Source organism: Podarcis muralis, chromosome 3 (genome assembly GCF_964188315.1).
Source record: "Podarcis muralis chromosome 3, rPodMur119.hap1.1, whole genome shotgun sequence".
In the NCBI taxonomy this organism is placed as follows: domain Eukaryota; kingdom Metazoa; phylum Chordata; class Lepidosauria; order Squamata; family Lacertidae; genus Podarcis; species Podarcis muralis.
Genome location: NC_135657.1, coordinates 103801935 through 103817993, shown reverse-complemented (window position 1 = coordinate 103817993; position 16059 = coordinate 103801935). Strand labels below are relative to the sequence as shown.

The 16059-nt window shown below is 45.2% G+C and overlaps 1 protein-coding gene across 1 annotated transcript in view; it reads left to right on the top strand.

Annotated features, from left to right (window-relative positions):
* The window catches only part of VSNL1 (visinin like 1), a 105737-nt gene extending 91516 nt beyond the window's left edge, over positions 1 to 14221 (top strand). The window contains exons 3-4 of the mRNA XM_028722292.2: positions 11951 to 12166; positions 13185 to 14221. Coding sequence (XP_028578125.1) covers positions 11951 to 12166; positions 13185 to 13382 — 414 coding nt within the window. The 3' untranslated portion in view covers positions 13383 to 14221. The remainder of the gene's footprint in view (positions 1 to 11950; positions 12167 to 13184) is intronic.
* The last annotated feature ends 1838 nt before the right edge of the window (positions 14222 to 16059 follow it).

The following is a 16059-nucleotide window of genomic DNA, read 5'->3' as shown; positions in this document are numbered from 1 at the left end:
TATTTGATCGAGTCTCTGATCCTGGATTTGTCTGCATTCGCCTTTATCAAAAGTGTAAGGAAACTTCAATAAGAAGACAACCGGCTGCTTCCCTGCCCTTGCCAGTTGTAGCTTTTTTGTGTATCATGTCTCGATTAGAAGACAGGACCCCACATTCACCCTCCAGTCCGTACCAGTTGAGGAGAGATGCAGATGATGACTAGCATCTATTACAGTGGTACCTCGGGTTACAGACGCTTCAGGTTACAGACTCCGCTAACCCAAAAATAGTACCTTGGGTTAAGAACTTTGCTTCAGGATGAGAACAGAAATTGCGCGGCGGCAGCCGCAGGAGACCCCATTAGCTAAAGTGGTACCTCAGGTTAAGAACAGTTTCAGGTTAAGAACTGACCTCCAGAACAAATTAAGTTCTTAACCTGAGGTACCACTGTATACTGGATGCTTTGTGATGCTGCAGGCCACTGAAATAATACATTCTTTCCCCCAGAGAATTCTGGGTACTGTAGTTTACCCCACCCCCACAGTGTGAAAATTCCCAGCAACCCTTAGCCCACTACAGTACCCAGCATTCTTTGAGACGGGAAATGTACATCGAATGTACTTTAAAGATATAGTGTGGATGCAGCCCAACGAGAATGAAGCAAGTGTTAAGTTTGATTGAGAACAATGGGTACAATCCAGCCAATTCACTGGTTTCCATGGGATGGATGTGCAATGCAATCCTAGGCATAGAAGTAAAATTCACATTTCCCACAATATTCAGTGGGACACGCTCACAGGTAATAAGCGGGAGTAAGGTATCCGGCTGCAGTAGCTTTCTTACTGATATCAGTAAGGTGAATCTTCCCCATTGTTTGCAGTGCAAAGCCAATATGGTGACCCTCCTTCCCAACCCCGGTGAAGTTTTGTCAGGTATCACCTGCATCCAAATTTTCCCTCACATAAAATTCAGTGACCCCCTGAATTTCACTCTCTCTCTCTCTCTCTCTCTCTCTCACACACACACACACACACACACACCACTTTGCCTGTATACACACAGTGCTTTATACTGAATTTCTGCGGGGGTTTTTCTTTTCCTGTTCATAGCTTTCAGTGATAGCCGGCCCTGAAAAGTGACAAATAAATAACTGGAATAACCACAACAATTTAGGATTCCAATATATTTCACATCTCAATTTGATTTTAAGGTGCTATATTGTCTTCAGCAGAGTTTCAAACACGGATATTCAGTGCAGTTAGTGGGTTGGAGGAAAATCAACAACAAAGTCGCACATATTTAGCCCCAACCATTGACGTCATTATCAGAGTAATTGTTTCAGCCATAATGCCCGATGGGACTGCTGGTGAGCATTGCATAAGGGGAAGACTGCCAGTGTGCTAGCCTATGGCACTGTTTGAGTGCCCTCGGCTTCTCATTGTTCAGATCTAATTAGAGGGCACTGTAATTCAAAATCAATTCATTTCCTGCTGGTTAGTAACTAATTCTCCCATCAGTGTGAGTCAAGAGATTATTTTTGCAGGCTAGAACTTTATTTAAGCTACAGTTGCACCTGAGACCAGCCGTGTGTGCAGGCGATAAACAACAGGCAAGAAGCAGACATCTTTCTCAGCCTTTCGTGTTAGTTAAAAGAAAGGTGCTTTAGTGGAGAGGGAAGGGTCTCACATGGGTGATGCACTGTACCTGAACCCTGCAAAGGCAAAGCCTACCGCAGCAATGGCGCAGAATAGGGCTATTTAACTTAGGTTGTTGTTGTTTAGTGGTGTCCGACTCTTTGTGACCCCATGGACCAGAGCCCACCAGGCACTCCTGTCTTCCACTGCCTCCCGCAGTTTGGTCAAACTCATGCTGGTAGCTTCGAGAACACTGTCCAACCATCTTGTCCTCTGTCGTCCCCTTCTCCTTGTGCCCTCAATCTTCCCCAACATCAGGGTCTTTTCCAGGGAGTCTTCTCTTCTCATGAGGTCCTTCCAGTGAGCACTCAGGGCTGATTTCCTTCAGAATGGATAGGTTTGATCTTAAGTTACAAAATGGTAAATGTTTCTAAATTGCTTGTAAGGACAAAGATATGGGTGGTGCTGTGGGTTAAACCACAGAGCCTAGGACTTGCTGATCAGAAGGTCAGCAGTTCGAAACCCCACGACGGGGTGAGCTACCGTTGCTCGGTCCCTGCTCCTGCCAACCTAGGAGTTCGAAAGCACCTCAAAGTGCAAGTAGATAAATAGGTACCGCTCCGGCGGGAAGGTAAACGGCATTTCCGTGTGCTGCTGTGGTTCACCAGAAGCGGCTTAGTCATGCTGGCCACATGACCTGGAAGCTGTACGCCGGCTCCCTTGGCCAATAAAGCGAGATGAGCGCCGCAACCCGAGTCAGCCATGACTGGACCTAATGGTCAGGGGTCCCTTTACCCCTTTACCTTTAAGGGCAAAGATGGCTTGCTTAAGCTATGCAGTCCAAGCTTGCAGCATCCATCCTAGACCTTCTTACTGGCAGGGTTTGCATGGTGGAAAAGAGAGGGCAAAAACCCTCCCAAGGTGAAAGGTATCGAGCTAGCTAAGCCTGGCAGGACAGCTTATTCTTTGGTCTTAATCTCTCCCTGCATCAATTAGAGTTAAACATCTTTGTTATATGAGATTGGAAGTATCCCCCAGAGAGGGCAAAGACAACTTCTCCCAGAAAACATAACCCCCCGTTATGTGGTTGCTCGAAAGCCATCAGGCAACGTCCCTCACTGGTCTTCTCAAAGGCTTTATTATTGGTGCAAAATATTCACAATGCCTCTATTCCATGTCTTGCTCACACACTAGCAGAATCTGAGAATGGGCGGTCCTTAAACTTTCCCCAGCAGAGTAGTCTCTTGACCCCCAACCGACGCCTCCCCTCTCTGCGCAAAAGCCTACTGTGCAGGGAAGGCTTGGGTAAAGGGGGACCTCCCTGCTTTGCTCAGGCACGGCGTCTTGGCTCTTTCCTGCGTCCTCCGAGCCCTGCAGCTCTTCCCCACTAGAGGCGGGGCTTCCTTCCTCCACTGAGGAAGTGCTGCTTCCCGCGATTTTTTGAGGCTCTCTGTAATCCAGCTGCCCTTCTCCCTCTTGCCTCTAAGCTGATGGCAGTCCCTGACACCCCCTTTCTTTTGAGTACAGTGGTACCTTGGTTCTTGAACTTAATCCGTTCTGGGAGTCCATTCGACTACTGAAACCATTCGAAAACTCAAGGTGCAGCTTCCAGTTGGCTGCAGGAGCTTTCTGCACTCAAGCGGAAGCCGCGTTGGACGTTCAACTCTGAAAAACGTTCGCAAAGTGGAACCCTTAATTCTGGGTTTGCGGCATTCAGGAGCCGATTTGTTCGACGACTAAGCCGTTTGAGAACCAAGGTACCACTGTACATGCTTCACTTAATCTAGTGTAGGGGAGTTAGTTTCCTTTCTTTGTTATAATGGATTGTACAAGTCATGTTTTATTAGAAGGGAATGCCTTAGAAGAGGCACGAGCAAAGGGAATGATTCTTCTCATATTTATGTTATTGATTACGTTTTCCTGTGTTCCGCAATTTTTTTAATTTTCTCAAAGCATTCTACACTGCCGTTTCCCATTTATTCTCACGACAGCCCTGTGAATTTTCTCACATTTTGGAGAATGTGACTGATCCAAAGTGAGTGCCATGGCTGAATAAGTACTTGAACCTGGATTTTCCCCGTCCAGCTCCAATTCTCTAACTCGGGAGTAGCCAACATGGAAATTTCCAGGTGTTATTGGGCTAACAGTAAGGCGAAACTGATAAGACAGAGACCTGGTGGGTGGTTTCTGGACACGTGTTACCTGCTAACATTTTGCATGTCCTAAAAAGAGAGAACATGCACGGAAATATGTTAGCAATCCATGGTTCGTTTAGGGCATCCACTTTTTCTTGGCAAGAGGACTGTGCAGTAAGATTGAAATACAACAGATGCAGCTTCTTTAGTATGACAATGAAGGGCAGGTGGTGGAAACTTCACCTGTTGAATTTGCATAATTCCTGTGGCTGTTTAAAATTTGGTAGTAATCCAGAAACAGAAAGCTACACCCAATCCACAGCTAACACAAGAGAAAAATATTGTAAAGGGTAGAAGGTGGTGTTTTAAATTTAGACATCTGCTGAGTTTAACAACACGTCTTCACATGTATTCTTTTTCTGTAGCTCTTTCCAGGGATAATAGATAAGTTTTCCTCTCTTCAGAAGTTCAAAAAAAGTCCAGCTATTTTCTAAAAATGAAAGCTATGGGTCCCCCCCCAAGCACCTTTTTTTTGCTGTGAACCAATTCTGGAAAAAAGGACTTCATTCCCAGGGAAAAGATTTACTTCTTGTTGTTTAAATACTGGAATGATTATGGTCTGGGTGGTCTCAGAAATTTAATTTCTGCAACTTGGTACTGTGTGATCATAACACATTTTCTTCAGAAGGATAGAATTTCAAACTTAGTTTATTCAAAATATTGCACACACAAGCCAACAGATTTAGAGAAGTCATTGCAGCTTGAATTTATAGAGTGTAATCATTAGCATGTTAGCAGTTTCTGCAGAAAATCTAATTCATTAAAGCATTTTCTGAAGAAAAAAACCAACAGCTTTTTTCTTCTTCTCCCAGTAGAAATTTTAAAAGTGTGACTTTAAGCACGACAGGTAGTAGTTTAATCATGTCAGCATTATTTAAACACATTGCTTTTGTTCATTAATTAGTGCAGCTTCCAGCTTTGCTTAGCTTTACTGTGTAGTTTGCTGCTAGATGGTGAGCCCAGTCCGATAATCCTCAATCAGCTCAGGGCTGAGTTGGATCTGCCCTTTCATATATAGATATTAGACGGGATAAAGGTACCCCTGCCCATCAGGGCCAGTTGTGTCCGACTCTAGGGTTGCACACTCATCATGCTCAAGAGGCCGGGAGCCGGTGCTATCCGAAGACACTTCCGGGTCACATGGCCAGTGTGACTAAGCTGCATCTGGTGAGCCAGCACCAGCGCAGCACACGGAAACGCCGTTTACCTTCCCGCTAGAAAGCGGTCCCTATTTATGTACTTGCACTTAGGGGTGCTTTCGAACTGCTAGGTAGGCAGGAACTGGGACCAAACAACGGGAGCTCACCCCGCCGCGGGGATTCGAACCGCTGACCTTTCGATCGGGAGGTCCTAGGCTCTGTGGTTTAACCCACAGTGCCACCCGCATCCCTATATTAGATGGGATGCATAGCCTTAATAAAAAAGCAGTGCAACAAACAGTAAACTGTGGACAGCCGATGTTTACAGATGCAAACCGCATGTACTTCATTCAGCATCTGAGATCTATGGGTCTCTTCCCTTCCCCAACCAAGGTTTTTTTTTAGTGAGACTCCAAACTCCATCACTCCCAATGATCAGGGAAGATGGAGCTCATCTGAACGGCCAGCGTTTCCCAACCCCAGCTCAACTCTGTTGACCTCTCTGAATTCCCCAATAAAAGAATAGCAGGATTGACACTTTTGAAACAAATTAATCCCTTTTATACCCATGTTTAAGATATTGGGAATCCCCAGGCTAATTGGAATTCCAGGCACAAAGTGTTTGCATACGAGCGTGATACATCCATTTATAGTATGCGACCATCCTCCGAGGCAGTCCCAGCTGGCAGTGAAATCACCAATTTCCACTTCGTGTGAATGTTTGCGCCGAAAGATAGCAAGATACAAAATCATTTCCAGCTCACTTGATTAAGTTGATTAAGAGAATTATCTCAGTTGGCAGGTTTTTTTGTTTGTTTCAAGAAGGTTAGGGAAATTACCTACCCATTGATTTTTCTTGTGGAAACTTAATCGCAGGTATTGGTGTGTGAATACAGATGTGAATATGTTATTTAGAAGAGTGAGCAAAAAAATTAATTAGAAGAATATTTTTTTTACACAATCCCAGTATTGGAGAGGGGGGGGGGTCCACTCTAGGTTCAGGAATCAGCTATGAGATCAAAAACCTAAGGTTTATTATTGTTACACCTGAAACTGGAAGACTTCGTTTTTCACTGAGAGCATTTGAGATGCTTGTCATTAGATATTTCCCTGCCCGTTATTATACCACATGGCGTTCCAACTTTGCCAGTTTAATGTTAGTGCACGTGAGCAGGATTAAAAATGAACCTATTTTTGTTTGCAGGTGACTTATTTTTAAAATTTGTGCCTGGACCTTTGCACAGACATGGCAAGGCAGATCCCTGTGGGCAGTAACCCATTGTTACTTGCTCATTCAATTGCTTCCTATGCCCACTTAACTGTAAGCGCAGCCCAGCTCTTCGGCCTCCCTGTTTTCTGCTCTCTCTCTCTCTCTAGAAGTGAGGGAGAGCTGCAGGCAGGAGCGATTAGAACAGGAATGGGGAACCTGTACGCCTTCAGGTGTGTCTCTTTTGTAGGAAACATATACAGTGGTACCTCAGGTTACATACGCTTCAGGTTACAGACTCCGCTAACCCAGAAATAGTGCTTCTGGTTAAGAACTTTGCTTCAGGATAAGAACAGAAATCGTGCTCTGGCGGCACGGCGGCAGCAGGAGGCCCCATTAGCTAAAGTGGTGCTTCAGGTTAAGAACAGTTTCAGGTTAAGAACGGACCTCCGGAACGAATTAAGTACTTAACCCGAGGTACCACTGTAGGCGTTCTGCGTTTTCCAATTTTTGGACTACAGGTTCCAGCATCCCTGGTCATTGCCCATGCTGACTGGGGCTGATGGGAAGGTTAGTCTGGGAACATCTGGAAGGCCACAGGGCCCCTATCCTTGAGTTAGAGAATACTTGAAAGGCAAGCAACACAATTGCCATGTCTCTTCCTGACAGGGGCCCCGGTAGCCGCATGGCGGGCAGAAAATTGAAACTGGGACAGCATTTCCTCTCACGAGGGTGCCGCGGCAGAAAAGGCTACGTCTGTTGATGTTCTGCCTGCCATGTGGTTCTTCATGGCACATAACTTGGGGGGAATTGTGGTCTCTCTGCATGGGTGTCTTCTGCCTGTTTCACTGGATTCACATACAGTGGTACCTCAGGGTAAGTACTTAATTCGTTCCGGAGGTCCGTTCTTAACCTGAAACTGTTCTTAACCTGAAGCGCCACTTTAGCTAATGGGGCCTCCCGCTGCCACTGCGCCGCCGGAGCACGATTTCTGTTCTCATCCTGAAGCAAAGTTCTTAACCCGAGGTACTATTTCTGGGTTAGTGGAGTCTGTAACCTGAAGCGTATGTAACCCGAGGTACCACTGTATTCCATTTACAGCTCTCTGAATAGAGTTGCGAAGGAAACCTTCAGAAGTGTAAGAAGTAGTATATCGTATCAGTTTGAGCCTATGCACACGGGCGGCAACAGAGCCCGAGGTGTTATTTTATTTCAGCAAGTACTCCTTCTCGTGCTAATACGATGCATGTCAACATGCCTTAGCTTTTCATTATCAGCTTGAATGAAGCTAGCAACAAACTACTCCAAAGCACACTCCCCGCCCCCAAGAATTAAGAGTTGAGAATTACCCGTCTCTAGAAGGGCTCCCAGGCCGTTTTCCCATGAGGCCCAGTGCAGAGTGAGCCTATTCATTAAAACAAGGCAATGCCTAGGTCTGTTAACTCATTCAGAGATGCAACAGGACAGTGTCTTCCGAGTCTGTGCGCTGGGAATTGTTCAGTCACATATGCAGCAGAAATGGGACAGACATACCCATCCTCCAAACTGGGAGGAAAGACGACCAGAGCAGTGGGTAGGTGCATTCTGCTCAGAGCAACTTCACCTTATTTATTTAGCTCATTTATACAGTGGTGCCCCGCAAGACGAACGCCTCGCAAGACGGAAAACCCGCTAGACGAAAGGGTTTTCCGTTTTGGAGGCGCTTCGCAAAATGAATTTCCCTATGGGCTTGCTTCGCAAGACGACAGCCCATAGGGAAATCTCCGGGACAGCGGGGAAGCGCAGCGGGTCTTCCCCACTATACTCGGACCTCCACCCGCCGCCCGGCTTCGGAAGGCTCCTCCGAAGCCGGGCGGCGGGGCGGGAACGCCTCCCGCCGCCGCCCGGCTTCGGAACAATGCTCCGAAGCCGGGCGGCAGGGCCGCGAAGCCTGGGCGCGCTGATCTCAGCGCGCGCAGGCTCCGCTGCTTGCGGAGAGGTCCGCGAAGCCTGTCCAGGACAGCTTTTGAAGGCAGGCGGGGGGAGCAAAGACTTTCGCCCCCTGCCCGCCTTCAGAAGAGGTCCTGGACCTCTTCTGAAGGCGGGCGGGGGGCAAAAGTCTTTGTCCCCCCTGCCTGCCTTCCCGGGGGCTTTTAAATCGCCCCGGACAGTGGAGAAGTCCTCCGCTGTCCCGGGCGATTTTAAAATGCCGCCCGCCAGCATTTTAAGATCGCCCCGGACAGCGGAGAAGTCCTCCGCTGTCCCGGGGTTTTTTAAAATGCTGGGGGTGGGAAGAAAAGCCCTTGTCCCCCCCCCAGCCTTCAGAAGAGGTCGGGGGACAGACTGTCCCCGGACCTGGTCTGAAGGCGGTTTCCATAGGAACGCATTAATTGATTTTCAATGCATTCCTATGGGAAACCGTGCATCGCAAGACGAAAAACTCGCAAGACGAAGAGACTTGCGGAACGAATTAATTTCGTCTTGCGAGGCACCACTATATTCTACTTTTCCTCTAATCCAGGTTGTTCAGAGCAAGCTTTCCTCTCCCGCCCCCTTTTATGTCCCTCGTAGATTTGACCCGATAGGTACTAACTGGCTCAAAGCAAGGGCCCACCTGCACTAGACATTAAAAGCAGTATTGTGGCACATTAAACAGTCATGGCTTCCCCACCAGAGAAGAACTGGAACCATGGTTGGTTAAGGGTTCTGAGAGTATTGTCCTCATGGAACTACAACTCCCAGAGTTCCATGAATATAAACTGTTAAACCACTCTTGAGAACTGTAGGAAAATAGGGCTTGCCTAAAAAAAAGGAACGCGGGTGGCGCTGTGGGTTAAACCACAGAGCCTAGGACTTCCTGATCAGAAGGTCGGCGGTTCGAATCCCAGTGACGGGGTGAGCTCCCGTTGCTCGGTCCCTGCTCCTGCCAACCTAGCAGTTTGAAAGCACATCAAAGTGCAAGTAGATAAACAGGTACCACTCTGGCGGGAAGGTAAACGGCATTTCCATGCGCTGCTCTGGTTTCGCCAGAAGTGGCTTAGTCATGCTGGCCACATGACCCGGAAGCTGTACGCCGGCTCCCTCGGCCAATAAAGCGAGATGAGCGCTGCAACCCCAGAGTCAGCCACGACTGGACCTAATGGTCAGGGGTCCCTTTACCTTTTTAACTTTCACTACCGTTAACCAACCACAGTTCCCAGAATTCTTTGAGGGAAGCCACGGCTGATACCGCTTTAAATGTGTACAGCAGATGGGATCCCAGGGACGTGCACGGTTGAAACTTGGTCTCCCAAGTCCTACCCCAATGCTCTAACCACTACTCCACACTGTCACCGACACACAGGAAGAATTGCACATATTTTTAACAGCTCCCATTGCTACATTACAGAGCTAGTTACAAAATGAGTTGCCCTCTTTTTCCTGCCCCCCTCCCCAATAGGAGAATGACCTAATTATATCCCCCCTGGGACGGACCTACAGTGCATGCACATTCACTCTCCGATGCAGGAGTAACTAGTTCTAGGTAAACCTACGCATTAACTGTAATCCACCGTGCGCTACTTTGGTGACTATTTTTATGAATGTTCTTAGTCCTGGCATCCCTCTGTCTGCTTCTCCTCATCCCATCACAACTAATTATGGTTTACAAGAGAATGTCTTAGTAAAGGTAAAGGGAACCCTGACCATTAGGTCCAGTCGTGGCTGACTCTGGGGTTGTGGCGCTCATCTCGCTTTATTGGCCAAGGGAGCCAGCATACAGCTTCCAGGTCATGTGGCCAGCATGACTAAGACGCTTCTGGTGAACCAGAGCAGCGCACAGAAACGCCGTTTACCTTCCCACCAGAGCAGTACCTATTTATCTACTTGCACTTTGACGTGCTTTCGAACTGCTAGGTTGGCAGGAGCAGGGACCGAGCAACGGGAGCTCACCCCGTTGCGGGGTTTCGAACCGCCAGCATTCTGATTGGCAAGTCCTAGGCTCTGTGGTTTAACCCACATCAAAATAAAGCTGGCATTTGGGACCATGACTAACTGAATCAAAAGTTTTGCTTTTGCCAGCTTGCCTCCATCTTGTCCCCATTTCTGTCTCTTGGTCTGCCATCTTCTCTAACTGCCTAGCTGACAAGGGTTGGCAATCAAGGACAGGGAAAGGTCAAAGTCACCTTTTCACTCTCTCTTGCCTGTCTGGTCTTTTGGCTCCACTCTCTTTATCCTGAGTTCCTCCTCCGTCTTGTTCCAGCTTGGATTCAGCCTTGGCTCGCTGGTACTCAAACAGACAACCTCCCTTTTAGAATAGCCTTTTCTGGCAACGCATTGATCTCTGCTGCGTTTTCCCTCCCAAGGAACTCTACAAGGACGATCCACTGCCCAAACCAAAGATCCTAATGCTACCCACACTTTGCTAATTTATAAATCTTTCTAGGTTTTAGGCTGGCTCTGCTGGATTGTCTTTTCAGCAGAAACAGAGCCAGAAAGGCCACAGAGCAAGGTTTTCCTAGTAGCAGGTCTAACTTCCTTCTGTCAGTCTTGTTCCTGAAGGGTTTACTTTCTGAACAGAAATAGGTTTCAGAAATGCAGTCACGTTCCATGAGCAAGCATTGTTGCGTAGTAGTCATACCTCAGGTTGCAAATGCTGCGGATTGCGCATTTTCGGGTTACGGACCGCACCGAACCAGAAGTACTGGAACAGGTTACATCCAGGTTTCAGCACTTGTGCATGCACAGAACTGCTAAATTGCACTTTGCGCATGTGCAGAAGCGACGAATCGTGTCACCTGCGTGCGCAGACACGGCACTGTGGCTTGCGAACGTGCCTCCTGCACGGATCACATTTGCAACCCAAACTATGACTGTATGAATTTTAAAAATATGCTGGGGGGGGGCGGTGTGTGTGAAAGGAGAAGAGACAGCAACCGCGAGGAAATTGAAACTACTCCCTTTCCCCTCCTAAGTATAATTTCTATCATGGCAAAGTGCATCCTTCTTAGAAACATTGGGCACCCGTAAGGTGTTTGCTTTAAATGAAAATCACAAATATGGGAGTGACTTTCATTTTCAAGTAATTAAAAGATGTGTAAAGAGGAAGGAGTTGGACCTCTCAGCCTGGTGTGCATGTCATGACGGCCAAACCATGCCTTTGTGCAGATGTGTTAGGATCCTGTGCTCCTCTCCCAGTCCTGCTGTGCTATCAAGGCTAAGCAATATCTTGATTGCTCCAGATCGTCATAATATAAAGGAATGGACAAAATGAGACCGGACAAGCAGAAATGGCAAAGGAGAATAAATATAACTTTCTGTTCTCCCTTTGGATAGCCGATATGTAGGCACCCATGAAATTCAATGCTACAGAAGGTCAGACAGACACACTTTGTCTTCATTTCATAAATGGACAATTTCATGGTTATTAGAATTCATAAGTAAGGCCAAAAGGAAAGGAAAAAAGAGAAATGCAGCCCTGATGAAAGCCAATAAGTCTCAGGCTTCTTGGCATAAGATGACAGCAGCTGGAAATAGCTAATTCTGTTTGATTTATAATATTATAAATTCTGCAGGCACTTTATAGAATTAGAGCCAAGATGTCATCTTCAAAGGGACCCAAGGCTACAGACTCAGAAATAGTTTGACTGAAGTCAGCTGAGTTACAGTGGTGTCCAATGGGCAAGAGAGGGAAGCACTTAAAAAACCAAATATTTCAGTAGGGCTAGGGGTGCTTAATGCCTGGCTCCTACCATGCATTTTATACTTCAATACACAAAGGGAACAATACAGAGGTTTACATTGCCTCCTAATACTTTCATTTGTGTTTCATTTTGCAGTTTTTCCCCTACGGAGATGCTTCAAAGTTTGCCCAACATGCCTTTAGAACCTTTGATAAGAATGGCGACGGAACCATTGACTTCAGAGAATTTATCTGCGCGCTATCTATCACCTCAAGGGGCAGTTTTGAACAGAAGCTAAACTGGGCCTTCAATATGTACGACTTAGATGGAGATGGAAAAATCACAAGAGTGGAGATGCTGGAAATTATAGAGGTGAGATTTTACACGCATCATCATAGAATTGCAGAGCTGGAAGGGACCTCAAGGATCATCTAGCCCTCCCCCTTGGAATGCAGGACTGTGCAGTTGTCCCATACCGGGGATTGAACCTGCAACCTTGCCATTATCAGCTCTAAGCAACTGACCTATCCAGGCTGAATGAACACTGAAAGCCTGTTTCCAGTATTCTGTCACACGTGACGTAAGAAACAGCTTTTAAAAAAGAAAACCGTTCTGTGATTAGTTTTATAGTTACGATTATAATGTCAATTCCCTTGGGGCCTTTGTGGGTAAACTGTCAATCCTAAGCATATGTACTCCAAAGCAGAGTAGACATTCAATTTAATGACCTTCCTTCTAGTTGATGAGTAGAGTTGTAGCCTATATAAATTTAACACAGGATGGGGTTAAGAAGATAAGAGTAGGTCTGACCCCCAGTAACTGGCAATGCCAAATGCAGGGCATAGTCACTGAGTGGACTTCTTGATTTTGTCCTATATACCTGACATCATTAAGTCCCATGAGAAATAGAAATATGCTTCTGCAGTAACTGCAAAACTTGCTGTCTGTTCCCGGCCCTCTCTGGCAGATGCATCCCCAGTAGTTCTCTCACTGTAGCCTTCCCATTTCCAAAAGCCAAATGTTGAGCATCCCCTAGACATTATCTCTAGTGGTTTGTGAACTTCGCTGCAGAATAGCTGATGCTCATGCAAGATTCTCACTAGCTTATGAACACCATGTAGCAAACATGAAAATACTCGTTGGTATAGCAGTTCAGCCTCGCATAATGCATTTCATGTTTCCTGCTTAACTCTCTAGTTGAAATCTAAATTTAAAAGTGCAAGACTGCGCAATTACAAGTTAAGTTGCAAAGCTATACCCATTTACTTGTAAATAAGTGCCACTGAACTCAAAAGGACTTGCCTCTGAGTGGACTTGTGTTTCAAAGGCCAGGCTAATTGTGCTGGACCTTATGAACTTTTCTTTCTCTCTCTCTCTCTCTCTCCTCCAGGCCATTTATAAGATGGTGGGCACTGTGATAATGATGAAAATGAACGAAGATGGCCTCACACCGGAGCAAAGAGTGGATAAGATTTTCAGCAAGATGGATAAGAACCATGATGACCAGATCACACTGGATGAATTCAAAGAAGCTGCAAAGAGCGACCCTTCCATTGTATTACTCCTGCAGTGTGACATTCAGAAATGAGCTCGTGTAAAAATGCTTTCATGGACTGCACAGAAATTTAAATGTTCCATTCAGTTTGCAGCTATTTCCACACATACACACACACACAAACAAACAAACAAAACAAACAAAAAAATTGCTTGGACTACCTATCAATGGACTTGCTTCTTGTGTTTGAAACACTTGTGTGCATGAGAATGTCAATTGCTACAGAATTTTAAAAGTATATATTATAAGAAAAAAAATGCCACGATGTGATGTGTGCAATGTCATTTCATGAGTCTTATTCCTCCGATGCCTGTGCAGCACTTCCATGCTGCAATGAACTATATACTATTTATTGTTCATGTTTTACTGATGCTAGTTATATGTCTCCTAAACTGGGTAATGTTAGTGACACTGAAAACCCCATGGTAGTGTAAACTGTTCATTAGCAAACATGACACCCTTCTGCTGTATGTAGTGGACAGAGGGAAGCTCCTCAGTTCTTGAGTCTGGTCCAGACATGTGCTTGTACTGTCAGTGAATATTAATGTATTCATTTGCATGACTTTTAGGTTTGCCTTAATTCTTACCTCATTTGCATCCTTTCAACCAGACAAAAAAAGAGAGAGCTATGTCAGAGGAATGAAGTATATGATGAAACCTTCTTAAAAAAGCTAACCCTGCTAAAATGTTCCCTAAATTGAAAGTTAACATATAAATATATATAATATAAATATATATAAACACATTTAAAATACTGTTTTACTGGAAGTTTAAAAAAGTTTTGTTGGGAGTGTATTAATTTCTGCTTGAAGTTTTCATAAGCTTCCAAAGAGGTTGAAATCAATGTCCCGAAATAAATTTATAACATTTGACTTCTCCTTTGTTTTCTTTTACATGAATAACTTGTCTTTCTTGGGCAGAGAGCATCATTGCGGCTTTCTGTGATTTATAGACTAGTTCACAAAGAAGTCTGTAGAACATTTGGATTTTGAGGCATTTGGGGCCCACGCAAGAAAGCAGAAGTATGGCTGCAAGCTTCAGCATTTATGTTCCAATAAAATCACTGAATTACTTCCAAGGTGTATGAGGAACTGTAACAACCCTGTGCATTTCTGCTGAGAAATCAATCCAGTAAGATTTACTCCCAGGAAAGTGCTATAGGATTGCAACCTAGATAACTTAGATAAAACGCAAGTAGGTGAACTGTGGACCAGGTAAGGACTATCACACACACACAAAAATCATTTAAGTTTTTGTATGATTCTGCAACATCAGAAAAATGTATCTGAGAAAACCCATGGCGGAGCACTCCTAACCAAAGCTTTCATCGTGGATGCTTTGTTATTTTGTGATTTACTTCTTATGGCAAGACCCAAAATTTCAATAGAGGGAACTAACACAGTTTAATTTCACACTGAAGCAAATGGGAGATTCACCATTGCTAGCACACAGGCAGCCCAATTCCAGCCTCTTACCCAGACCCAGCCACCACACTAGGATTTTGACCCAAACAAGAATCTCTTACATTAGCCATTTTTTGTTTTAAAAGCTAGTACAGTGTAGTTAAAGGGTTCTGGACAAGAACCAGGAAGACTAGGGTTCACATCCTCAGTCATAAAGCTTAGGACCTATCTCGCAGAGTTGTTAGGATAAAAAAAAATGGGACAGGGGGAGAGATGAACACAAAGAACAATGTATGCCTCCTTAAGTTCTTTGAAGGACAGGTGGAATATACATGCAATAAGCAAACCCCACATTCAAGGTCATAGGGAACCAACTTATTAATTTGGCCAATGTGAGACAGCTAGCTTCAGACAGCCAACACAATCTAACAAATGAAATCTTCCTCACTAGTTACTGTCAGATGGGTACATTTTATCATTTATCATTGTAAGAAAGTCAAAGACTTCTGGGAAATGATTTATAATGAGCTGGGGGCGGGGAGTTAAAGGTAACTTTTACCAAAGAACCAGAGGCCTTTCTATTAGAAATAATAGAGCAGGAGACTGAAAGACCACAAAAAACTGTTTATGAATGCAAGCAATGGCTGCCAGAATGGGTGGGCAGAAGAAGCTGCAATTACCTTCTCTCCCAGCTGCAGATTTAAAGCTGTAAAAAGGAATCTGTGAGTTACAACCGGGCAATTTTAGGGAAGGGATCCTCGTGCCCACCCCAAATCCATTCCAATAAGTGCTTGAACAAAGTACAACTATTATGAAGTAAAACATTTTATCACTTGTCTGCAATTCTTTCCAGAGAGTGTACCTGTCAAAATTGCCCTAAATAAAAGCAGTGTGCAGGAACTATGCCATGCACTTAATATTATCAACAAATGCCTTCAAATTGCTACCAATGGAAGAAATCCTTCTGAATTAAAATAGACCACGCTTCCAGAGTTTCAAGCAGGGTTCACAATGGCTGCCAGCAGGAGATAATTTAAAGATGTGGCCTGCAGCAGTAGATAATTTAAATCCTTAAAATGCCATGGGAATAAATTCACGCCATGAAGGAAAAAAGTCAGAATAATCAGCGAACGAACACAACCTTCAATAGACTCAAACGTTTGCTATTACAACAAATGCCACTTGCCCATACTGTCTTGGCGAAAATACTGCCAACCTTCACGCATTTGGAGCCTTATCCTGGCAGAAAGGAACAGAAATCAGGTTGAGGAAGATTCCGCCGAAAGCAGCAAAGGGGGACTTTTGCT